This window comes from Apodemus sylvaticus, chromosome 7 (assembly GCF_947179515.1).
Source record: "Apodemus sylvaticus chromosome 7, mApoSyl1.1, whole genome shotgun sequence".
Taxonomy (NCBI): Eukaryota; Metazoa; Chordata; class Mammalia; order Rodentia; family Muridae; genus Apodemus; species Apodemus sylvaticus.
The window spans coordinates 53,642,264-53,669,274 of NC_067478.1; the positions used below are offsets into that span (position 1 = coordinate 53,642,264).

The 27,011-nt window shown below is 41.6% G+C and overlaps 1 protein-coding gene across 1 annotated transcript in view; it reads left to right on the forward strand.

The window, feature by feature from the left end:
* Tmod3 (tropomodulin 3) overlaps positions 1 to 26,650 on the forward strand; it is a 61,777-nt gene extending 35,127 nt beyond the window's left edge. The window contains exons 4-10 of the mRNA XM_052187798.1: positions 8,093 to 8,215; positions 9,464 to 9,553; positions 12,457 to 12,587; positions 13,897 to 14,004; positions 16,303 to 16,446; positions 19,343 to 19,487; positions 24,627 to 26,650. Coding sequence (XP_052043758.1) covers positions 8,093 to 8,215; positions 9,464 to 9,553; positions 12,457 to 12,587; positions 13,897 to 14,004; positions 16,303 to 16,446; positions 19,343 to 19,487; positions 24,627 to 24,661 — 776 coding nt within the window. The 3' untranslated portion in view covers positions 24,662 to 26,650. The remainder of the gene's footprint in view (positions 1 to 8,092; positions 8,216 to 9,463; positions 9,554 to 12,456; positions 12,588 to 13,896; positions 14,005 to 16,302; positions 16,447 to 19,342; positions 19,488 to 24,626) is intronic.
* Positions 26,651 to 27,011: the final 361 nt, after the last annotated feature.

Sequence of the window (27,011 nt, forward strand, 5' to 3'; positions counted from 1 at the left end):
TGTTTTGGATTAATGTTTGTAATGGGAAGGGGGATCTAATTCATGGGATTATGTATATGACTATCTGGTTGTCTGCTGACCTTTCTCAATTGAAGTGTCTTAAGTTCTTGTAGATGAATCAGTTGCCCAAAGAATCTAAACTTATAGATTCTATTCCATTGATCTAAATATCTTTTCTTCTACACGGCAATACTGGCTTAATTATAGTAGGTTTGCATTGGATCTTCAAATGGTCAAGTGTAAGTTCTCTGGTACTGGTCCCTTTCAAGGCAGCATAGCTTGCTCAGATTTCTGTAAGGCTGTTCTGGCTTACTTAGATTTCATATGAATTTTCAGTTTAGCTTGTCACTTCATATAAAGTGAACATTTGGGATTTTGAAAAGGACTCAAGTTAAAAAATAAATTTGGAAAGGTCCTACATAATCCATATTCATAGAGTAAATTTAGATCCTCCCTAATTTGTACCTTTTTATAAAAATAATCTCAATTATTTACTTGTGTTAAGGTACACCCAAAGAAACTATGAAGTAATTCTTTATTGTTGAATAGGAATTGTCTTTTTTATTTCTCGCTTTACAGAGAATCCGACTCCTGACTTCACACATTAGGCAGGCTACTGCCTGCTGAGCTACATCCCCAGCCTCGCCCCCCCCCCTTACTAAAAATAGATTCTTTTCTCATATAATATCCCTTAATTACAGTTCCCCCTCTCTCCACTCCTCCCAGTTCCTTCCCACCTCCCCGCCCATCTGGATCCACTCCCTTTCCGTCTCTCTTCAGAAAAGAACAGGGTGAAGTAATTACTTTTTATTATTAACACATTTCTACATATGAAGAAATCATCATAAGAATCCCAAGACAGACACCAAGTCCATGTCAGGAGATATTTAAAAATAACATTTGATATATGTGCTACTGCTTTTAATAGTCCTGGTAAGATTACAACAGCTCCTTTTAAAACTGAATTTATTTAGTAATAAGACATTAAGTTGTATTTAAAAATTAAAATGTGAATTCATCAAAAATCAATATCCCTCCAAAGATTGTTGTTATATTTAGTGCCTTTAAAAATGTGCAACTAAATCTGTATTTATCAAAGAATTAATAAAATGAGTTTGATTCAAAAAAATAAAGATAAAAATTTGTGTTAGAATTTCCATAGGTCTTCAGAAAATTTTTTGGCTTAGTGTTTTTTATTTCCATTAAGGTTTATTTTGTACTTTTTTTTTCTGGAAGCTAAAATATTTGTGTTTTATTTTAGCATAGATTGCTAATAGAAGGGGCAGTAGTACTAATGAGAATAACAGAGCTGATAAACTCCCCAGCAAGACAAAACTTACAGTATTCAAAAAATAATTATATTTCTTAATCTTTTTCTTTCTTTTTTTTTTTTTTTGCTTACTCACATTTTTTTTATTCAATATATTCTTTATTTACATTTCAAATGATTTCCCCTTTTCTGGCTCCCCACTCCCCAAAAGTCCCATAAGCTCTTCCCCCCCCTTCCCCCCCCACCCCTTCCCACTTCCCTGTTCTGGAATTCCCCTATACTGCTGCACTGAGTCTTTCCAGAACCAGGGGCCACTCCTCCGTTCTTCTTGGACATCATTTAATATGTGGATTATGTCTTGGGTATTCAAAGTTTCTAGGCTAATACCCACTTATCAGTGAGTGCATACCATGCATGATTGATCTTTTGAGACTGGGTTACCTCACTTAGTATGATGTTCTCCAGCTCCATCCATTTGTCTAAGAATTTCATGAATTCATTGTTTCTAATGGCTGAATAGTACTCCATTGTGTAAATATACCACATTTTTTGTATCCATTCCTCCATTGAGGGACACCTAGGTTCTTTCCAGCTTCTGGCTACTACAGATAAGGCTGCTATGAACATAGTAGAGCATGTGTCCTTATTGCATGCCAAGGAATCCTCTGGGTATATGCCCAGGAGTGGTATAGCAGGGTCCTCCGGAAGTGTCATGCCCAGATTTCTGAGGAACCTCCAGACTGATTTCCAAAGTGATTGCACCATCTTGCAATCCCACCGGGAGTGGAGGAGTGTTCTTTCTCCACATCCTCGCCAACACCTGCTGTCTCCTGATTTTTTGACCTTAGCCATTCTGACTGGTGTGAGGTGAAATCTCAGGGTTGTTTTGATTTGCATTTCCCTAATGATTAATGATGTTAAACATTTCTTAAGGGGCTTCTCAGCCATCCGAAGATCTTCATGTGAAAAATCTTTGTTTAGCTCTGTACCCCACATTTTAATAGGGTTATTTGGTTCTCTGGGTTCTACCTTCTTGAGTCCTTGTTTTGTCCTTTTGACAGTGTTCTTTGCCTTACAGAAACTTTGTAGTTTTTTGAGGTCCCATTTGTCAATTCTTGATCTTAGAGCGTAAGTTATTGGTGTTCTGTTCAGGAACTTTTAAGCATTAGTAGAAGTTTGTGGGTTGGGGAAACCAGATATAAATAATATCTCAAGAAATGTGGATGAGGATTATAAAAATAAACATCGTAGATTTTTACAATTCTTTAGATTCCTTCAGCTCATCTAAGACATGGACAGCTACTTGGTAGTTTGGTTGGTTTTCTTTCTTTTTCATTTTCTTTTCTAGCTTCATTTTTTAAGCCCAGGCCGGCCTCAGACTTAGTACATGTTAGACCTGAAGGGACCTGGGGCTTATACCACTTCCTCCCACATAAGGCCACATCAGCTTCTCTGTTTTTCTTTTTTAATTGACAAAAATAGGAACTATATATATTTAAAATATGCAGCAATCCTTTTTATATATGTGCACAGTATAGAATGGCAAAATCAAGGCATTTGATACGTGGCTGTGTTTTGTTTATTTTGTTCTCAGCCTTGCCTGCTGGCTGTGGACTGCATATATACATCAGACTAAACTACTAAACCAGAGTCTCTGGGGTACACCTCAAATATTAGGATTTCTCAAAGCTCGTTGCCCAGTCTACTCTGCATTCACTACTTAGAACCAGCTATGAACAGCAGGGAACGCAGGCAACCTTGAGCCCGGCCAGCACAGGGACAGTGGAAGTCATACCTGCTATACCACACAAGTCCCCCCCCCCACCACCACCACCCTGGTAGGTGCTGGAGGTCAGGTGCTGGAGCCTGTGCATCCTGTGTACTGTTTTCATTGTAATGGTAATCCCGGCGAGGATTTTAGTTGGATTTGCCTTTAGTTATCAACCAATAATGAATAACCCCCTAAAGGGCTAGAGAGGTGGCTCAGAAGTCAAAAGCACTTGCTAATGAGACACAGGTTTAGTTTCCAGAACACACACACAATGGCTCACAACTGTAACTCCAGTTCTGGGCATCCAGCACCCTCTTCTCACATCTGTGGGCACCAAACACACACATGTAAACATGTGGTCTAACACTCACACACATAAAATAAAGGTAAATAGTAAAAGATTATATAATCTACTAGTAAAAAATATACTATTTACTAATAAATAGTATAAAAAAAAAGATTTAATCACCAGAACCCATAAATGTTGAGGTCAGTTATACACACTACCATATAGCCTGGCACTTTGCTGTTGTAGGGAAGGTTTTCTACTAGAAATAATACATTCTCAAGCTGCCGATTTATTGGAGGAAGCACTGGTTTAAAGAGTTTGGAAACTTATTTCAGGGCTGGAGAGATGACTCAGTAATTAAGAGCACTATTTCTCTTCCAGAGGACCCACCTGGCAGCTCACAACCCTCCCTAACTCCAGTTCCAGAGGATCTGATGTCCTCTTCTGGCACCAGCCTGTATATGTGGCACATAGACCTATGCACAGGCAAAGCATCCATATACATAAAATTATTTCTAGTTAGTTATCTTTGAACCAGCATGTTTGAATTATGCTGTATAAAGTGGGGCCATTTGGATTAAGAAGTTGCTCACCAAGTTGTCATTCAGCAGGTTGGATTGCCTACTGTATTCTAGGCAAGCATGCGGGTGACCAGATCATAGATTCCGTCCTTGAAAATCTCAAGGGTCGGAGGTACACAGAGTAGTCGTAACTTGCCTTTTCCTGATGACTGGGGTTGTTAAACCCTCCATTTATATGTTTTCTTCTGAGAATTGCTTGTTTATTTCATTAGCCCATTTGTTGATTGGCAGTTTTAAATGCTGTGCAGAAAGCTCTTAATTTCATGCAACCCTACCTATTCGTATCTGAGATTGGCTCCTGTGCTATCGAGGTTCTGTTCAGAAAGCTCTCTGGTACCCCCAGTGTTTTGAAGAGTATGCCTATGTTTTTCTCTAGTCGTTTGAGGCTTTAAATCAAGGTATTTATTCCATTTCTAACTGGTTTTTACATGGCATGAAAGATAATGGATCTGTTTTCTTCTGCAGGTAGACTCCCAGTTTTGCCAGCACTTTTCGTTGACTAGGCTATCCTCCTTCTGGTGCATGTTTTTGGCCACGTTTGTCAGAGATTAGATGCCCACAGCTTGTCGGTGTATTTCCAGTCCTCTCTGTTCCGTGTCTGTCTTTTCATTACCAGGCCGCCTCTGTCCCTACAGCTCCTGTTTGTGGTTTGGTGATGACTCAGTTTTGTTCTTGCTGTCTAAGATTGCTTTGGCTACCTGTGGACTTTTGTGACTCCTTGTGAGTTCTTGGGTTCCCTAGATCTGTAGCATCCAAATTTTTATGAGTACTGTGTTAAATCTGTAGGTTAATTTGGTACTAAAGTCATTTTCACAATTCTGCCAATCTAAGAGCATGCAAGATCCTCTATTATCTAATATCTTCATTGATTTCCTTTTCCAGTGTCTTAAGTTTTCTTTGTAGAGGTCTTTTTAGCAAACAAAGGAGCTCAATATGAATAGGATTTTTTTTCTCCTTTCTTTCTTTTGAGAGTTCATTGGTGTTGGTGTGTGTGTGTGTGTGTGTGTGTGTGTGTGTGTATGTGTGTGTGTGGTCTCCTGGTTTCTTATATCAATTTTTGTACCCTGCAACAACTATATTGTTAGAGCTAAGAATTTTCTAAAAAGTCAGATGGTGGTATGCACCTTTAATCCCAACACTCCCAAAGCAGACGCAGGGAGAGGGCTACAGATGGAGGTCCAAGACATGCAGGGCTACACAAAGAAACCCTTTCCTGAAAAACCAGGTGGGGGTGGGTTGCATAAAGTCTTTTAAATACAGACAATTATAGGTCAGTAATGAGGAATCCTTGTTCAATTACCATAGCTAAGACTTCAGGCTCTGTCTCCACCAGATGGAGGAGCTCTCTGGTATATATGTCATTAATACATCTTCATTGCTAGAGCTAAGACTTAAAGCACTAATTTCAACTGGCCACTGTGTGGTATATATGTAGTTAACATGTCCTCATTAATACAAAGTCATCTGGATTGACCCAGTATCAGACTCAGAAAATCCCTGGCTTTGAATTCAGATATAGGAAGTTTCAAAAATTATTATTCTCGCTGTGTTAATTTTTTCTGTCATTTTAACTAAAGACCTAAGAAGAACAACTTTGTTCCTTCTAAAGGAAAAATTGAGAAGTGGTGTGATAGCATATACCTTTAGTTCCTGCACTTGGGACACAGGAGATCTGAGATCAAGGGCTATACAATGAGACTGTGCTTTAAAAGTTTATATTTGCTCGCTGCCCTGAAAGTGTCAGCACAGTCAGCTGGCACTTCATGCTGGGGCCTGGAGTGAACAGAACGCTGTGATGAGAGCTCATTGTGGGCCCGGAATGCTCGCCACCACGTGGCCCAGGAAGGGGCCAGAGATGGGTGCCTCTCCCCAGCCCTTTCCAGTAGCTAACTTGTAACTAGTCTCCTTCCCCACTGCAACCCCACATTCCACGGCCATCGTGTGGCCATCATGGATCCACTAGGGATTAAGTCACAGCCCTCATGATCCAGTTACTAATAGTGACTGGCTTACCAACTGGGAGATGTGACTTCTGCCCAGGAACTTTTGATAAGCTAAGCCATAACAACCAAAACAACAGAATAAACCGTAACTGGCTAGTATCTGCCATACTGGTTAGCTCAGACATCAAACTAGATGTTTCTACTGAGCTACTTGAAATATAGCTGAATTTTTAATCAAATAGCCACAACTATAGCATTGGATAAAGTGCAGAAATAGAGACAGACAGTCTGTCTTTAGTGCTGGGAATGTACTCCAAGTACAGAGGAAGTGGAGAGGAAAATTCCCCAAGGCTTGCCTGTCAGCTGTAGAGACTGGGGGAAGGGCAGCAGAGCTTTTCCCAGGCCTTCCTCCTGCCATTGGGTGGAGAGCAGATAAGCAAGGGTCAAGTTATCCTCCAGGGTACAAAGAGCAGGGTGTGGGCACTGGGAAACAGCTACCTGTTACCTAGAGTTTTAGTCAAGGCTGTGTATCTGGGGCCAGAGTCACAGGAAAGTAGCAGCTCCTCCCAAATCCCAGGGTCCAACTCTCAGACCTTGACAGGAAGCTCCTGGTATGTTCTCAAAATGGTTCAGCACTCAGGAGGCAGAGGCAAATGGAACTCTCTGCATTAAAGGCCAGCCTAGTCTACATGGTGAGTTCCAGGGAAGCCAGGGGTACAAAGAGATATCCTGTCTCAAACAAAGAAAAAATCAATAGCAATAAATTTTTAGTTCTTAAAAATAACCAAAGAATCTAATGGAAAACTATGCAACGTAATATGAAGAAATGGGGCACTTTTAGCAGAGATATGAAATATCTTGGTTTTGATTTTTTTTTCTTTCTTTTGAGACAGGCTCTCATAAGCTCAGGGTAACCTTGAACTTCTGATCTATTCCCCTCACAGCTAGCTAGTATCCTCGATTCAAAAGAACAGTTGTCAAGTTTTAGAACACCACTTGGGACATAGAGAAATTTCCCTGCAATTAGAACTTGAGTGTCTGAAATTGTCTCTGCTGTTCCTCAAGTCATCATAACAGTTTGTAGCTTAGCAATAAGAAATTGGATGCTGGGCTGGAGAGATGGCTCAGTGGTTAAGAGCACCGACTGTTTTTCCAAAGGTCCTGAGTTCAAATCCCAGCAACTATATGGTGGTTCACAACCATCTGTAGTGAGGTCTGACTCCCTCTTCTGGAGTGTGTGAAGACAGCTACAGTGTACTTACATATAATAAATAAATAAATCTTTAAAAAAAAGAAATTGGATGCCTTTTTAATTTTCATAAATTTTCTAGGATTTTGGTATGTGAGTGTGTGTGTGCGTGTATCTGTGTGTGAGAGAGTATGTGTGTGTGAGTGTGTGTGTATGAGTGTGTGTGTGTGACAGAGTGTGTATGTGTGTGGGGGAGAAAATGTGTGTGTGAGTGTGTGTGTGTGACAGTGTGTGTGTGGGGGTGAGAGAGAGAGAATATGTGTGTGAGTGAGTGTGTGTGAGTGTATGTGTGACAAGGTGTGTGTGCGTGTGTGAGAGAGAGAGAGTGTGTGAGTGTGTATGTGAGTGTATGTGTGACAGAGTGTGTGTGTGAGTGTGTGTGTGTGAGAGAGAGTATGTGTGTGTGACAGAATGTGTGTGTGACTGTGTGTGTGTGACTGTGTGAGTGTGAGTGAGTATGTGTGAGTGTGTGTGTGAGTGTGTGAGAGTGTGTGTGTGTGTGTGTGTGTGTGTGTGTGTGTGTGTATGTGTGTGGTTTGGAGCTCACTGCCATTTACCTTCAGCACCCAGTGCTTTCATGATCACTCAGCCAGCTTCATCTAAATACTGAGTCAGAATCTGTGAAATAGTCATAATTGCTTCACGGAGGAGCTGGGCTTTGTGCATTCTGGAGGCTGAACTGGAAGGATTGTGAGTTCAAGGCCAGTCTAGGCCACACAAAAGTTCAAGGCCAGCCTGAGCCACAGAGTGAATGAAACTCTATCTCAGAACAAAAAACAAAAGTAGCCATTTTTATTTTCAGAGATGGGAAGATTTTTCCAGTTATTCTTGAGTACTAGTGTATGTAACCAGTACCTTGCTGTAGATGTTAGTTTTGACCTGCTTGTCTATTTCCGTTGTACATGTCTTGCCTGGTGTGTGTGAGAGGGACAAAGGTGATAATGAGTTAGTGGCAGTAGTAATAAATAACAAATGCTTTTGTTTTTCAGGGAAAATTTTTATCCCCAAACAGAAGCCAGTGCAGACTTTCACAGAAGAAACTATATCCCTTGATCCAGAGTTAGAAGAAGCTTTGACAAGTGCATCAGACACAGAACTGTGTGACCTTGCAGGTATCTCCCAAGACAGGCATGGGGTGGGGGTTGAACGAGTGTGGCATAGGGCAGCTGGTGAGCCTGCCCAGCTGGTGAGCCTGCCCGGTATGAGCACTAGGAACAGCCTTCAGGGTCACCTTTCTGCCCTGCTTTTTCACAGAGTAAATAGAAATCAGGAACTGAATGACCAGGTATACAGCAGACTTCCGTGTCCCCATGGCCAGTTTCCTACCCAGTCCACTCTTCCCACTTGCTATGCAAATACCCAGGGTCCTGGGTAGAAAATGTGACATGTGGGAAGATCATCATACCAGATAGCTCTAAGAACTGACATGTTTGAAAGTAGAGTGAAAGCCAGGTGGTGGTGGCGCACGCCTGTAATCCCAGCACTTGGGAGGCAGAGGCAGGCGGATTTCTGAGTTCAAGGCCAGCCTGTCTACAGAGTGAGTTCCAGGACAGCCAAGGGTACACAGAGAAACCCTGTCTCGAAAAATCCAAATCCAAAAAAACCAAAAAAACTAAAAATAAATAAATAAATAAATAAATAAATAAATAAATAAATAAATAAAAGCAAGTAGAGTGAAGGTTCCTAGGAAGAACCTTGGAAACCGGCAGAGCATGTGTTGGCACAGCTCCAGAAGGTGGTGTATTCCTCACGGAGCAGAGCACTGGTAGCTTTATAAATGGAAGTTCCAGCAGAGAGCACATCAAAGAATTTTAATGTTTCTGAGAATCTGCTTTATTCTAAATGAGAGAACTTAACAGCATTTTCTGTCATCACATGGGCCATCATGCCCAGATTTCTCTGTCTTTGTAAAGTGTTCGGTTCCTACAAACCTACCGAGCAGCTTTCCACTTTCCTCTCTTAGCCACCAGGTGGAGCTAAGCACAGGGTTTCCTGTAAGGTTGGCCTGCCTCACATTGTAGTCTAACTTAAAAGATGCTGGGGAATGACTAACAAGAGTATTGGTGAGAATGGATGAGAGGTTGTCAGTGGTCTCTAACCACTACACACCCCTCCCTCCTGTCTGGGGATGTAAAATCCTTTTTTAGTTTAGTAGGAAAATGTCTGGAGAATGCTAAAAATTTAAAATATTTAAATTTTTTGCTTGCAAACTGGGTGCTAGGCTCACACCTATAGTCATAGCTACACAGAAGGCTTCAGCCCAGGAGTTGAAGGCCTGCCTGAGACACAGCCGGGTTCCACGTACAAATGAAGAGCTTTAGAGCAGGCTAAGTGGAAAGCTAACTCTCCTGTCTCTGCAGCTATTCTTGGGATGCACAGTCTGATGGCAGACACACAGCACTGCGACATGCTGGGAGGTAGCAACGGTGTCACGCAGGAACAGCTCCCGAGTGAGTACCTGAAGTGAATTCTGATCCTTCGCTTCCTCCACGTATTAACTGTGGCATTTATTATACCAGATATCCAAATATTACATATACATGTATTAAACCTAAAATTTAAGTTTGATATTACTATCACAGAAAGCCATTAAAAATATAAGATGTAGTCAGGTGTTGTGAGTCATGTCTCTAATCCCAAAAATTAAGGCTGCTTCCTGAGCCAGTGGTGGTGGCAGTGTGCGACTTTAACCCTGACACTCAGTGGGTAGAGGCAGGGAGATCTCTGAGTCTGAGGCCAGCCTGGTCTACAGAGTGAACTCCAAGACAGTGCTACACAAATAAACCCCATCTCAAAAAAAGAAAAAAGAAAAGAAGCAAGCAAGCTAGTTAGCTGGCTTCCTGGTCTTCCGGAAGGCGAAGCCCAGTGCCTGCCTTTTGAGGCTTACAGTCGCCTGTACACCAGAAGCCAGTGTCCACTCCAGGCCTCAAGGCTCATACATGTGGCGTACACACACACACATAAATAAAATAAATATTTTTTAAAATCAAGTTTAAGGGCTGGAGAGATGTCTAGCTGTCAACTGTTAACAAGTTGGTATATATCTTGTTTTATAATTCTGACCCATTTAAAATTTATATACAAATGTACACATGTTATACATAAATTGTCTTTTTTAGTAACATGTATTTATTGCAATTTATTTTTTCAGAGTTTTAATTAATATGGTTTACATTTTATGCTTTTTTATGGCTGTTTTGTCTGTATGTATGTCAGTGCACCCGTGGTGGCCAGAAGTGAGTGTTGGATTCCCTAGGGCTGGAGACAGTGTGAGCCACTGCGTGGGTGCTGGGAACGAAACGCAGGTCCGCGGTGAGAGTGGCCAGTGCGCTTAGCACTGAGCCATCTGTCCAGCATACAACTCAATTTTTCAATAATAACACTATTCCTAGGGTTTTCTCTTTTCAACTTCTTACTATGGACTTCCTCTGTGCATTCTATCAAGTGTAGATCACAACAGCCCTATGAAAGAGGTATTGTTCTTATTAATGTCCTCTGAGAGAGCAGTGAGGGTTTACAGACTTATTTCATTCAAACATTTGTGTACTTATTGTGCACCTTTTATAGTATTCTGTAGTTTGGCTATTTCCCTTGGTTCTTAACTTTTTACTTTCAGAAATATTCATTTGTGAGAAAGAAGAAAACATCAGGTATTTGTAACCTGCCTTCAGCTATTTCATTAACATTACGAACCTCTTCAGCCTCCCCCCAGTGGCTTCATTTATTCTGAACTAACTTCCTTCCCTCCCTTCTTCTCTCCCTCCCTCCTTCCCTCCTTCCTTCCCTTCTTCCTTCCTTCTTTCCTTCCTTCCTTCTTTCCTTCCTGCCATTTAGGGGTCAGTAGACAACATGTGAGTCTGTTCTCTCTATCGTGTGGGTCCCAAGGATCAGGAAAAGGTTGCCAGACTGGCAGCACGCACCTCCCCTGCTGACCCATCTCACCAGCCTTTTTTTCCCCCTGAAAATTTTAAAAGTCAAACCTTCCTATTTTTGTTACTTTATGTATAAACATAAAATACACACACACACACGTTATATATATATATGTCTCTCACAAATTCAAGACTTTAAAAACGTAACTCAATACCATTATTAAGCACAAAAATTAATATTTACTTCATATCATCTGAAATTTAATCTATGTATAAATTTTTCTTACTTTAAAAAATATGTCATCCTTATTTCAAATAAGAATCCAAGTAATGTTACACATTACATTTGTTTGTTTTTCTATCTCTTTTTCCTTTCTTTACAAAACTTTTTGCCATGTTGTACATGTGTAGATCTGAGGACAACTTGTGGGAGTCAGCACTCTCCCTGTGGGTCCCAGAGAGTGAACTCAGGTGTAGGCTTGGCATTAAACATTTTTACCTGCTGAGCCATCTCAACAGCCCAGAACACAGGAACTGTATTCTTCACAGTTCCTCTCCTCAGCATCATCCCCCTACCAAATCGCTTATTTCACCAGTTAACTAGGTTATTTTCCAAATAAAACTTCAGTCTGCTGGATGCAGTCTACTGCAACCCCAGGATGTTATTTTATGTTTTTCTGTCTCCTGTGATTCTATGAACTATTAGGTCTAATGTCTAGGTCAGATTTGAACGTAGGGATATTTTGCTTTGGTGAATATTGTGAGGAGTTGGCAAATGCTTAAATCATACAGTGTATCAAGTGTGGTCCCTCGGTTTTGGAGACTGTCAGAACTGATGATTGAGGAGCTATGTGTGCTGCCGCGGTACACACCTCTGATCTCAGCACTAGAGAGTCTGAAGCAGAGGATTGCAAGTTCTAGGCATCTTGCTTACATGGCAAGGCTCTGCTTTAGAATGAGAGGAAGGGAAAGAAAAGGGGTGAGCTGACTGAGCACCAGCCTGATCCGTCCACTACTGCTCCCTGTGAACCTTCATGTAATTGTAGCATCCCATCAAACAGGCACTATTTTAAGTCAAGCCTTACTTTTGTTGCTTTGTCCCTTATAGATACATATATATGTCTCACAAATTAAGAACCTTTAAAAAACATAACCCAATGCCATTATTAGATGCTGGATCTTTAAATACTCCCATGGTTTTGTAAAACTGAGAACTCCCTCATTTCCATTCAGCGAAGTGCTCCTCCATCTGCCACAGTCCACTAGCTGGAGGAAAGCCAACCCGTCAAACTTAAATGAAGCAAACCTACTCTTCCCTTGCTTTCTGTATTCAATAACATTCATTTGGTGACAGAAATAACTACAACATATAAAGGGTCTTTTAGCAGTTCTGCAGGGTGGGGTAGATGAGCAGTTGCTGTGTACCCCCTCTCAGTGTCGGCTGTCTCAGTCAGCCCTTCTCTTTCCACTTGCTTCTGCAGATGTGGTCAAAGGGGAAAAGATTCTTCCAGTGTTTGATGAGCCACCAAATCCAACCAACGTTGAAGAGAGTTTAAAGAGAATTCGGGAAAATGATGCCCGTCTTGTTGAAGTTAATTTGAATAATATAAAAGTAAGTATGTTAAGCATGCAATATACATATGTATCAATATCAACATATGTTTGCTATGAGTCAGCGGAACCCAAGGTAGTAATGTGAAGGTTCTGGTAATGTAGTCTTAACTCCTTTCTTTAAGGTGAAGTACACTAATAGTATATGAACATAGATTCCCTCAAAGTTTAGAAATTCAGTGTTCACGCCTATAATCCTAGCACCCTTGTTGGTAGAGGCAGGCAAATTTCTGAGTATGAGGCCAGCCTGGTCTACAGAGTGAGTTCCAGGACAGCCAGGGCTATACAGAGAAACCCTGTCTCAAAAAAACCAAGTCCAAAAAGCCAAAAAGAAAAAAGAAATTCAGTGTTACAGAAAGTCTTTAAAGAGTTTATCATTTAAAAATGATGTATGGTAAAATAATTTTTAAAATACTGCCTTTTTTTTTTTTTTTTGAGACAGGGTTTCTCTGTATAGCCCTGGCTGTCCTGGAACTCATTCTGTAGATCTACCTACTCTGTCTCCTGAGTGCTGGGATTAAAAGCATGCACCACCACCACCCAGCAAAATATTGCCTACTTGTAAGAACTTTAGCCGTTTGGTTTTTGTTTTAATCATGTTTCTGAAGGTATTTTTAGTATAATTAAGTAAACTTCTTTTAGTGTATGTACACTACAGAGTTGTACACGCTGTAAGATACCACTGACGAGTTGTAAAACAAAAAAATAAGCGACTGACTGACAGATGTAAAGGCCGCTGTCCTGTTAGCCGCTCTTCAGGCCCCTGTTTTATCCTCTCTCCACCCTGACAGCTACTCGCTCTGCTCTACTCTGTCTCCAGCCTTAAAAATGGAATCAGGTTTGCCACTTTTGAGTCTAGCCTTTGACAGACTGCACTCGAGACTCCCTCATATTGGGTAGGTTTCAATAGGTTCTTTCCCACTGTGGAGTCACTCTCACATAGGTTTTCTGTGGTTTGTTTACTTATGAGTCACTTAGTCAACATGGATTGCTTCCAGTTTAGGATGGTTATATATAAAGTGTGACGTCGTCTTTTCTTACTCTTGACCAAATGCCTACATATTGGCCTTCTTACTAGTTTTTGGGTTTTTTGGTTTTTTTCAAATTATTATTTCTGATGGTTTGTTTGTTTTGAGGCAGGGTCTTTCTGTATAGTTCTGTCCTAGAACTCTGTGTAGACTAGGCTGTGTGCTTATATGCTTCCTGGATATATTTTAAAGCAAACAGTAAGTATAAATGTATTTAATTGATGGATTGAACTTCCTGAAAACTAAAATATTGATGGTGTTTTACGTTTTTTGTCTTTCAAGAATATCCCAATTCCAACTCTAAAAGATTTTGCGAAGAGTTTGGAAGGCAACACACATGTGAAACATTTCAGTCTCGCAGCCACCAGGAGCAATGACCCCGTGGCCGTTGTAAGTACACTGTGATTGGTAATGTCAGGCATTCCCGTGATGTCTACAGACCTGTGCGTTCCAGTGAGATTAAACCAATCTGTTTAGTGAGACAGGATCTCCCATAGTCCAGGGCTCTGTGTGATGGAAGATGGTCTTCAACTCCCCCATTCTCCTCTCTCTACTTCCCAAGTGTTGGGATTATAGGTCTATACCACTGCACCCACTTATACTGTGACTCCCTTTCACATTCACCTATTCACTTATTTATTGGGGAGTGTGTGTGTGTGTGTGTGTGTGTGTGTGTGTGTGTGTGTGTTACAGTGTGTCTGTGGAGGTTAAAGGAGGTCAGAGTTGCTTTTCTCCTTCCACCATGTGGGTCCCAGGGATGAAATTTGGGTTGTCAAAGTTCACAGCCAGTGCCCTACCCACTGAACCATATCACTGGCCCTAATTTATAATACACACACACACACACACACACATATACATACACATATATAACATATATATAACATATAATATTATATTTATTAGTTTACCAGTCCTCTAACTTCACTAGTTCCCAGGTTTCCACACATATTCTTCCTCATCTCCCCAAGCTCTGAACATTGGAGTGATCCAGAGCTCTCTGCTTTGCACCTTCACTACTGCCTGGGCAAGCTCATTTCAGTGCATGCTGGCGACACCAGCGCTCCTGTCTCCTTTGTAGACCTGTACTCTGCACTCACACCTACCAAGTAGCTGTGCCTGGACGTCTGACGACTGAACGCCAGACCTGCCTCATACATGGCACTGTCAGTCCGCTTTCCTTGGTGACAGGTGAACAAGTCACCCTTAATTTCCCTTTCTTACAACCTTAAAGCATATATTCAGTCCTGTCTCCAAAATATTTTTAGGATCTAAGGTAGTCATGCTGGTTCACACAGGTAATCCTAGCGTTCAGGGAGTCTAGGTAGGAGGATTGCCATACGTTGAATCCAGCCTGCTTTATATAGCAAGCTCCAGGCCATTCTGGACTACATGGTGAGATCTTAGCTAAGAGAGATGACAGGCAGGCAGGCGCGCGCGCATGCGCACACACATACACACACACACACACACACACCACGGGCTGGTGAGATGAATCAGCAACTAAAGGCACTTGCTACACTGGCCTGACAACTTTAGTTCAATGCTCAAAACTCACAAAAAGGGAGAAAGAGAGAACCGACTCCAAAGTTTTCCCCTGACCTCCACATGTTCACCATAATGCATATGCATCCACTAACATCCTAAACACACATAGACACAATCATATTTTTTAATTACCTAGATCTGGGTATAGTGGTGTATACCTTTAATTCCAACAGTCTGACGGTAGAAGCAGACTGATCTCTGTCTGTTCCAGGTCAGCTAGGGTCAAAACTGCAAAACCTTCCTTAAAAGGACACGGGGAAGGCTAGAGATGTCACTCTGTTAGTAGAATGCTTACTTCACATGCATGAAACCCTGGATTTATCCCCAGCACACAAACTGAGTATATGGCACGTACCTATAATCCTAACATATAGCTATAACATCTGTAATTCAGGAAGCAAGGCCAAAACAGACCAGAAGTGCAAGTCCATCCCAACCTGAGACTCTTAGGGCCAGCCTAGGATACATGAAACCCTGTCTTTAGCCACACTGCTGGCGCACATCTTCAGTCCTAGCACTTGGGAGGCAGGTGGATCTCCTGGTTTCAAGACAGCCTGGTCGACAGAGTGAGTTGCAGGACAGACGGGGCTACACAGAGAAACCCTCTAAGGGGGAAAAGGAGGAAAGAAAGAAAATATGTTCAGTCTCCACCCATTTCTCACATGTTTATTGCTCCTGCTCTGGTCCAAGCAGACCTCTCTTTCCTGGATTAATGCAATTGCCTCTCATTGAGCCATCTCTTAAGAGTTGGAAATGTCAGCCGGACCGTTGTGGTGCACACCTTTAATCCCAGCACTTGGGAGTCAGATGCAGGCGGATTTCTGAGTTCGAGGCTAGACTGGTCTACAAAGTGAGTTCCAGGACAGCCAGGGCTACACTGAGAAACCCTGTCTCGAAAAGAAAAAAGAGAGAGAAATGTCAGCCCCAGGATAGTACATGTGGCCAAATAATGTAAGGATTATATATGATAATGTACATGGGATAAATAATACATGAGCGACCTGAGCAGGGATGTATAAAACTGAAACAATGTGAAGAGAAACCTGAGGAAGTTAAATTCATGAATTTAGTTATGGCACATGCAGCAAAAAATCGTTGCTATCGGATTCTAATCTCCAAATGTTTACTCTTAATTTCTAGGCTTTTGCAGATATGCTGAAAGTGAACAAAACTTTGAAGAGCTTAAATATGGAGTCTAACTTCATCACAGGCACTGGGGTTTTAGCACTGATTGATGCTTTGAGAGATAATGAGACCCTGACAGAGCTCAAGATTGACAATCAGGTGTGTGTTTTACAGTAGCTGTTCAGAGGAAACTGTAGCCCCCACTGCTGAGGGCTTGCAAGAAGGGTTATAATCCTCTCAGGAAGAAGGCAGTGGATGGGGCGATGATATCAATTGAATGCACAGCAAGTCTCTTTAAGTCAATTTACAGTGTTAGATCGGTGACTGGTTGGAACTGGAAAGACTTTTACATGTGACTGTCCACTTTTCTCCAGCTCTGAGAGACCCACACAATAGGTGGTAAGCCTTTTGTGTCTGTAGTATGTTACAGTCTCAAATATACTGAAAATGAATCAAGTCGTTTGTATGAAAGAATTAAAATGGGGCTGAGGAGATGCCCCAGTGGGTGAGAGTGCTTGCTGTGGTTGCAAGAGGACCTGAGTTCAATCTGTAACACCTGGGAAAAAATAAATAAATAAGAAATAAAAAGCGCCGGGCAGTGGTGGTGCACACCTGTAATCCCAGCACTCTGGGAGGCAGGGGCAGGCGGATTTCTGAGTTTGAGGACAGCCTGGTCTACAGAGTGAGTTCCAGGTCAGCCAGGGCTATACAGAGAAACCCTGTCTCAAAAAAAACCAAATCCAAAAACCTCCCCAACAAAAAGAAAGAAACAAAGAAAAAGCTTGGGGCTGGAGAGATGGCTCCGTGGTTACGAGCACTGACTGCTCTTCTGAAGGTCCTGAGTTCATATCCCAACAACCACATGGTGGCTCACAACCATCTGTAATGAGATCTGATGCCCTCTTGTGGTGTGTCTGAAGAAGATAGCTATAGTATACTTATATATAATAAATAAATAAATATTTTTTAAAAAGAAAAGAAAAAGCTGGAGACAGCCTCATAGGCATAGAACATCTCCAGCATTGGGGGTCAGAGAAAAACATCTCAAGAGCTTGATAGTCAAGACAGCAAGCTTCAGGTCCAGTGAGAAATGTCCCAGTGCCTGGTTGCTCTGAGGATACTGGCAGGTCCAATGCCAATATATTCACTAATGTGGGCCACCTGTTCTAGACATACTTCTTTTTTACATTATTTTGTATTATGTAGGAACATGTACATGATTGTGCATGAGTGTGCATATGGAGACTAGAAGCACTGGATTCCCAGAGCTGCAGTAAAACGTGGTTGTGAGCCACCTGACGTGGATGCTGGGACCTGACCCTGGGTCCTCTGAAAGAGCAGCAAGGGTTCTTAGCTACTGACCCTCTCTCCAGTGTCACAGACAGAATTTTTTTAAAGGAGGAAAATATACATGCTAGAAATATTTCCATATGGAGCAACTATTAATTTTTTCTCTGAAAAATAGCTTTGGGGACTGGCGAGATGGCTCGATGGTGGCGTTCTTGCTGCATAACCGTGGGCCTAAGTTTGGATCCAGCACCCACAGAAAAGCAAGATGCAGCAACGCATACCTTTAACCCATCTCCAGAGAGGCAAAGACAGGCAGATCCACAGGCTCGCTGGCCTGCCAGCATAGCCAAAACAATGAACTTCTAGTTCAGTCAGAAACTCTGTCTCAAATAAGGTGGAGAATGACAGAGAAGAACAGCGGCAGCCTCTGGCCGCCACAGTGTGTGCTGGCAGATGCACCTGCAACCGAGTGCGCATGCACATACGCACAAAGTAACTTCAGTTATTTGAAAAGATATTTGACAAATGATTCCCTTAGTTCTTCAGAATTAATTTGTAGACTATAAAGATAGAAAAGATTTGGCTATAACTAAAAATTGAGCCAAGATGCTTCTTAATCCATGATCTCAAATTTTTAGCTAAGATGTAACTCAGTATGTGATGTTTGTGATAAAGTCCAGGCCGCTTATCCACGCCGCAGTACGTGTCAAAACTCCTACATATACTGTTGGACTCCATATCCAGTTCCTATTTGGGGACTGTTAAAATAATGCCATGGAGCTGGAGAGATGGCTCCACAGCTAACAGCCCTTATTGCTCCTGGGGAGGACCTAGGTTCAGTTTCTAGCATCTAAATGGTAGCGCAAATGCATTTTCTGACCTTCATGGGCAACAGACATACACATGGTGCAAATACATACATTCATACATACATACATACAGGCAAAACACATATACCCTTATGCATGGTTTTTTTTTAAATAAGAAAAATAATGTTCTCATGAATATGCACATATAATTTTTTTATGAACATACATGTTTATTTCTTGGACCTTATACCTACAAGTAGAATTGCTGGAGAGTATAATTGCATATTTCGAGCCATCACTATGACCAAGAACCCACTTTTCTTCATTCTTGGCAACTACTTCAAGAAACAAAACAAATTCAGGGTCACACTGTATTGCCCAGACTGCTCTTGATCACGCATCCTCCCACCTCAGCCTACCCCGTACCTGGAACTATAAGTGCACACTACCATGCCTGATGCTTACCCATCTTCTCCTTTGGTTAGTTTGTTGGTTTGGGTTTGTCAGGGCCAAGGTTGAGACAGTCTCATGTAGCCCAGGCTAACCTCCAACTTCTCTGTATAAGAGGATGACCTTAAATTCCTGCTATCGGCTCCCAGTACTGGGGTCACAGGTGTGCAGCAGCACAGCTGGTTGGTATGTGTGGTGCTGGCATTGAAGCCAGAGCTTTATGGATATTGGGCAGCGCTGCCCGCTGGACTGTGTCCTCAGCCCTCTGTCTTCATTATGCCCATCCTCGAGGGCATGAGGTACACCCACGGTATCCACACCTTTTACTTCTATGTGCGTTGTTGGTATCTACTGAACTTTTAAAAACGTGGATGTTGTGTATGTTCTAGAAGTTGGGGAAAACTAGAGACTAACAGAATCAGTGTGGGACTGGAAGTCTTAAATCTTAATTACCTAAAAAATGTTTGATTTGGTTTATTAATAATCTTTATTTCTGATTCTTCCAGAGACAGCAGTTGGGCACCTCTGTAGAATTAGAAATGGCCAAGATGCTTGAGGAAAATATGAATATCCTTAAATTTGGATATCAATTCACACAGCAGGGACCGCGAACCAGGGCAGCCAATGCTATAACAAAGAACAATGACTTAGGTAAGATGTATGTGGTTCTGAGTCATATTTCCAAAATGCAGCACTAAGCTATTTTTAGAAATAAAATTTGACATAGAAAAAGTACCTGTCTTTAGTGTCCAATACTCCTAGGTCCTTCATACTGTGAGTCAGAGCCAAGTCGGGTTGTAGTCTTCGTGTGTTAAACCAGCTTCTGTGACAAGCACTGATAGCTTTAAGAAAAGCTTTTATTCTTGGTTGTCAGTTATTCCTTGTGCTTGAAACAAAGAGTTCAACACCACCAAAAAGCATCTGGCCCATTTATCAAGCAGACCCAGGCAGAAATTCAGCTTTCTATTATGAAGTACAGAATGAGTTCAGTTTGACTCCCCGCCGCCTCCCTGACTCTGTGCAGGGCCTGCCTGCTGCACCTGCCTGCCTCAGTTCCTTATCCACTGAGTCTTGTGCTCGCTGACGAAAATGAATTCTGTAGCCCTAAATGAGGTATAAATATGGTGTTCATAATTTTGTTTCTCTACATTTCCAGAAAGTGACTCTCCTTTTAAATGCTATTTGCCATTAAAATGTTTTACAGGATTCATTATAGGAAGAATAAGTCCTCAACAGGGTGGTGTTTCCAAGCAATCCTGTTCTTTTAAACTTCAGCCATTTATATAGCTGTAGTCTGTTCCTTTAGTCCAAGTTACATGAACAGTATCGTTTAATTCCCTCCTTTAGTCCAAGTTACATGAACAGTATCATTTAATTCCCTATCTATGAAAGGTGCCCATGGGGGCTTTAGCCACTTGTTTTCAAAAGAGGAAGCATCCTTTGCTGTGCTCTTGATTCCAGATACAGTTTTCAGCCGCCCAACTCGCCTTAGTGTTGGTTCACTCCTGTAAATAGCTGAGAACTTTCCTTCCCTCAGAGATTCAGATTTAGAAAAGAGTGGAACTTGGGCATATTGACCCTTAACGGGTATTCTAACTCTGTGGTGGGCAGTCCCTCACTGAAATAGTTTATTTTTCTGGGTATTAGGAGGTGTTTGGGTTTCTGAGTCTGATGTCAGCACATATCTTAAACACATGTGCCATGTATGTTTTCTATGTACCACGTTTGTCATACTTTTAAAATTGTCTTTTATTTTATAAATTAGTTGTAGTTCATTTAAAGTGTCTGTCTCCAGATAAATTTTGTTTTTGAGCAGGGTCTTGCCATTACAGTTCAAGCTTGCCTCAAACTCCTGGTGATCCTCCTGCCTCCACCTGCAGAATGTTTGGATTTACCTGGCATGAGCCAGCATGCTAGCTAAACTAGTTGGTTTGGGGCAGGCAAGATGGCTCATTAGGTAACATGGTTGCTGCTGACGCCTGACAACCCATGTAACCAATGCAAAACAAAGCAAACGTTGGCTTCTGAGCACACACACCATGGCACACATGTATACACACATGTACTCACACAGCATACACAAGCATAATATATACAAATTTTAAAACAAAATAATGTTTTTAAATGTTACAATTTTTTTTTTTAGCATAGGGACCATGTTGCTGTCAGGAGCCATGTTCAAAATCATATCTAGCTCACAGTAGGAGTTTAGTAAAAGTGGATACACCTCCATGATAGAGTGTTTGCCCAGCACATTCAAGGTCCTGCATTTGATGTTTAGCAAAATCAAAAGGAAGGGGTGGGGGAGAAGGGATGGAGGGAAGGAGGACGTGGATAAATCAGAATTTATCTTTATTCAGCTACAGTTTTCTGGTAACTATATCATCTTAAAATAGGCCACACTGATATTCCATATTCCTCTCCTTTAAAACTACCTTAAATTCCCAAACGCAGCCAATATATATCACCCCTAGTCACCTCTGTTGTAGGTAGATGACACCCACAGGAACTGCATAACGCAGCCCATAAACATAGCAGGGAAGTCATTCTTTGCAAGGTCTCAGCAGTCAGTGAGACTTACTAACAATTGGCTACCATGAAGGATCAAGAATTTTATTTATGGAGAGAAATTGGACCAGGTAGATAAGAAGGACAGCGAGGAACAAGTGTGCCTTCTGCCGAGCTAACTGTAGTAGATGCTTTGCCCCGCCCTATAGAAACGCACATGTGTTAGAGCCTTTGAGATCATGTGGATGAGAGGAACAGAAACACATGACTTCCTGGGCTGCATTCTGGGACACTGAGCAGTAGGTAGCTGTCCACAGCAGTGGACTGTGAAGACAGAGAGGCCATGCAGAAGGAGGTGTATCTGTCACAAAGCAGAATTGAGAAGTCCACCCTTTCTGCTGGGAATTCTCTACATTCCACTCAGTTCATTCTGATGCAAGCTAGAATTACAGACACGGGTCTCATGTAAGGTGAAAATAAGGACATTCCTAAGGGTGCTGCATGTAGTGGCTTGGATGTGAGAGCAAGCAGGTCTGTAATACACTCTCCATGCACACCTGTTTGAATAAACACAGATTTTTAAAGTGATGTCACTTGTAGGGAGGAGAGAGACAAGAAGGGTGGGGTGAGGATAATCAGAATCATTGTATACATGAGCAGCGTGAAGTAGGTCAGCACATTAGGAGGATGGTGGGGAACGAGCAGGGGCTAACAGATACCAAAACTGCATGACAAAGAACTCGTTGTTTTCAATGTTTTATGTTGGAGGCACCTGAGAGCTGGAACAAGCTATATGATTAACACAGCTCTTTTAAAAGAAAACGTAACTTTTTTAGAGACTGAAAGTGAGGTTAGTTAAGACTTACTAACAACTGGCTACCATGAAGGATCAAGAATTTTCTTCATGGAAAGAAATTGGACCAGGTAGATAAGAAGGACACCAAGTAACAAAGAATAAGCAAGAGTGGTACTCTGCCCTTTGCCCTTTGCCTCGTGCACATAGCAGCTGCCTCAGGCCTGCTCCATATTCATTGCCTTTTAGTGCTCTGCGGTCTCTGTCTATAGACACAGAGCCTGGGACCGTGCTTTCTAACACACAGATCCCAGCAGCCTGACAAGACTCAAAACTGACTGACAGTCTCCTGGGCAAGTGACTTTTCTTCAGCTTGCAAATGGGACTATAGCAGATCTTTGTTCTCGCTCTCATAACATCTTCTCATTGTTTTCTCACTCTCAGCTGTCCATTGAAAACCCTCTGCCTACTCGCCATCTCTCCAGCTAAGAAGTGTCACAGCTCTAACAGAAAAGAGGTTGTATGGGACACATACAATATGCACTTCAACCTTGCGTCTCGAGCTTTTCACCTGTGCGCTAGCTAACTGCATAATCAGCTTTCTATGGATTTTTGTTTGCTGTGCTCTTTCTTGTAGATCCTGTCTGTAACATTTTCTAATATTATTTTGTAGCATGCATTTTAACGTCTGAAATGGCTTTCCAAAAGCAGAGTTGCCTGGTGTTTCCCTTTTGGGGTATATTTGTATTTGTTTCGGGTCTCCTTAGCTTTTTCCTCCCTTAATTTTTCAGTAGACACTTGAAACTTGTTGCTCTTCCCATAGGTTAGCGTCAGGGAAGCATGAGTGGGTAAGTACAGGTCACAGAGACTGTATCCTTTGCCTTCATTTTCTGACTCTGCCCAGCCAGGGACTGGACAGTTCTTATGCACACCAGTGAATGTGTGGGCCCAGCAGCCAGTAGTCAGCCTAGCATGAGAACAGCCATCACTCTAGCCGGTACAGACCAAACAAGATCCCTGTTGATACTCAGCCTTTGCACAGCCTGGTGACATTAAGCCACTTCTGAGCTTACTAGTGGCAGGTAAGATCTTCAGCTTCAGGAACCTGCTGTCCTGACTAGCTCCTCTGACAGCCAGTTTAGGCTAAAGAAAGAGGCAGTGACTTGTGGTTTGCATCCAGAAGAGAAGTGGGGAATCAATAGCCAGTCCTACTGAATCAGAGAATCGGAGTACAAAATACCAAAACCAGTAGCACAGGAGTGCAGATCCTCTATGGTAGCCGAGTTGGCTTTCCTCACTAGACAGATGGCTCACCCGTGCCTCAGGGCCAGCGTGTGAGCCGAGCTGGTGGCTGAAGGTGAGCCCTCTATATTAAGCTTGTGTTCTCAGCACTGCTCTGTGCAGCAGGTTATGCCTGTGGCCATGAGCACTAGATATCATTATTCTCCTGCTTCAGAGGGAAGTTCAGACAGGCCCAGAGAGGTTGATTGCCACAGCACACACAGGAAAGTGGCAGAGCTGTGGTTAGGTTCCTTTGCTGACTCTGCAACTTAATGTTCGGGCCTCTTTGAACAGTACTCAGGTGTGGTGTGGAGTACTGAAATGGAGTGGTTGGTAAATGCCCTCGGTGACTGAGAGTCACCGGGTTCCTGAAACCTGCCTGCCACTAGTGAGCTCAGCAGTGCTTTAATGTCTCTAGTCCGTGGAAGGGCTGGGTGCCACTGGGCATGAGCTATTGTGTGCCCCGTCATCTGGAACAGCTGGCCACCATCTTCAGCAGCCAACGTTAATACCCAGACAGGAAACCCAGGAAAGAGAAGGGAAATTTGGAAAGCAGTTACTAGTCAGTTATTACATTAGAAATAGCGAGACTATTGTTATAGATTCCTTCAGTGTAAGGAAATGTATCTAACCAAGGGAACATGCAGATAGTTTTAATAAAACTTTAAATTTTATTTTGTGATTTGGTGTTTGGCCTATGTTTATGTCTTTGTACCATGTGTGTGCCTAGTGCCTGTTTAGACTAGAAACAGGTATCAGATCCTCTGGAACTGGCGTTACAGACAATTGTGAACTGCCATGTGGGTGCTGGGAATCGAACCTAGGTTCTCTGGAAGAGTATTGAGCCATCTCTTCCACCCCCTAATATAACTTCTTAACCACAGTTTGCTGATGTCGTTGCAAACATTGTACTAATTGATTATTTCTGTAAACTTAAGTGTGCGGGTTTTTTTTCTATAAGCAAATGACTTGAAAACTGAATGCTCTGGTTCTAGCCAACTGTTGTGTAAGCACCAATATCATAAGGTATAGAGCTCTTGTTCAGAAGCCTCTTGATTTTCAAGTAAGTGACAATGGCAGATGATTCTATGAATGAGAAGTACTCAATTCATTTTTATGAGATTTTAGTGTATTATTCAGAAACCTGTTACAAGCATGTTAACGTTTTATAATAAAATATGGATCAGTAACAGACTTTTCCCCCACAGTGCGCAAGAGACGAATCGAAGGAGACCAGCAGTAAGCGTCCGAGGGGTGACCTTTCGAGGACTGCAGAGCACCAAAGGCTCCTGTTTGTGGCAGCAGTTGTAAAATTTCCTGGGTAGAAGGGAAAGACTGGAACTCTTTTTTTTTTTTTTTTTACCTATATGCATTTTTTTCCTAGCTTAAGGTATTATATTTGATTTGTAAAATCAGTAATAGGTAGTATTTTGTATTTGTAGCATTTCTACTGAAACCAGTTTAATTTAGCTTAATTGAATGGTTTATGATGATTTTTTTTAGGTAAAAATGCAGTTATAGAAAGTTTCAGAAGTCGTATACATAAGAATAATTTGAAAGAACATCTTGAGGACCAATCTTTTTTAAATCAAAAGGGATGTTGCTAACTCAATACTAATGTTGTTCCTTATACATTAACGGTAAGGCACATGGTGGTTTCCTTTTTAAAAATTTATGAATTAGACAAAAATTTGCATTTTCCATATTAGGGAAATAAAATATCAGAATTTTGAAAGATGACTCAGAATCCATTATATCTACATAAGCCAAAACAGAACAGCCGTCTGTGTTGCAGGTTTCTGCACACATCTGAGGGGTCTCAGCTACACAGGGTTCACTGTGTGTGTGTTTCCAGTAGTCCTTAGTTCTGCCCCTCTGCGTACCTTGTTAAAAGTGTAGTTGTAAAATTTCTCCTTGCTGTGGGCATTACTTTTTTGTAAAAGCTAATGGTTGAACAGTATCAGAGTAGAGAGGTTATTTTCCCCATAAAAGGCTCTTGGCCAGTACTCAGTTTTTAAGAGAAAAAAGAAAGGCGCTGTTAGGTGTAGGAGAGAGTTCAAGCCTGACAGACTCGCAAGATGGCCGTTACACTGGTAAGCAGGGTCAGTCAGAAACCAACAATGAGCTCACTCCTGCAGTCTCAGCACATATTGCCAGATGTTCAAAGTCAGCCTGAGCTACATAGGAACCTCCAGGTTAGCCTGGGCTACACATGTGAGAACCTCTGTCAGGAAAAGAAAAGAACAACCCTGTTGTCTGGTAAGAAGCGCTAGCTAGGTGTGATTCCACAGGGGCAATGCATTCAGCATTGCCTGAGCGGAGTTGATTCAGCTCCACAGTGTTCCAGCCATCACAAAGACCGCTGCTCCTCGGAAACCCAGTCTTAGTAGATGTTCCCTTCCATCTTGTACTAGTTAAGTTTATGTAGTAAAAAATAATTTCTATAACATAGGTTATCTTTATCACCCGAGTGTCAGAGAACTTGAGCCTCGTACAGTGGGTTGGGTGAGGCTGCACACCTATGCCCTGCTAGAGATTGTGGCCTTACATCTGTGCTCTGCCCCACCCATGTAGCTCCAACAGGAGTAGCAGAGGCACACACAGCACCGACAGTAGAGAGGGAGAGGGCCCAGGGCAGCACGAACAAGTCGGCGGTTCTTATGCCATTCCAGGGCCGGTCTGTCGAACATTATACAACCGAAGAAAATACTTCATAAGTAACAGAAGTGTGAACTCATCTGATTGAATAGATATCTTTTAAGAATTCTAATGGAGAACAGTGTTTACCTTGATCTTTAAAAGTCTGGCACCTCTTTTCAGTAACAGTATTTTTAAATTCCTCTGAGATTTTTATGACATGGAAATAAATTAAGACTTTGCAACAGTTTAATTTTAAACCAGAGATTTTTCTAAACTCTCAAGTTTTATGTCAAGTTAAATGACTAAGGGAATATTGTTCACATTTTTAAATTGCCCCTAAAAAAGCCTTAAGTTGCCCATTTTATAAAACTGTATATTTGTATTCGTCTCAAATTATAATTTTTAGTATGTCTACATGAAATTGTATTCATTAACTTCACCATTAGTAGCTAATATTCATGCCTTGGAAATAGATTTTGGTGCTATACACTAGTAGCTAAAACCTACTAGAAGTTTAAAGAATACATAAAATACATTTTTCTTAGGGTGCCTGTCATTTCAAAGACCAAATAAACATTTTGTGTTAAACATATTAGCAGACTGTTGGTCATTTCAAGAAGGGTGTTCATGATTCTTAAATTGCACGTTTTCCTAATGAAATTACCTGTGTCCTTTACACAGGGTATACTCCTGAAAAATTACATGTAAATAGAACTTTAAAAATTGTTTTACAGCTGATAATCCCTTCATATGTTTTCTTTAAAGGTGATATAATAAAATTATAAAGGAAGAATGTCTTTTTTTTTTTTTTTTTTTTTTTTTTGGTTTTTGGTTTTTGGTATTTTTCAAGACAGGGTTTCCCTGTATAGCCCTGGCTGTCCTGGAACTCACTCTAGACCAGGCTGGCCTTGAACTCAGAAATCACCTGCCTCTGCCTCCCAGAGTGCTGGGAT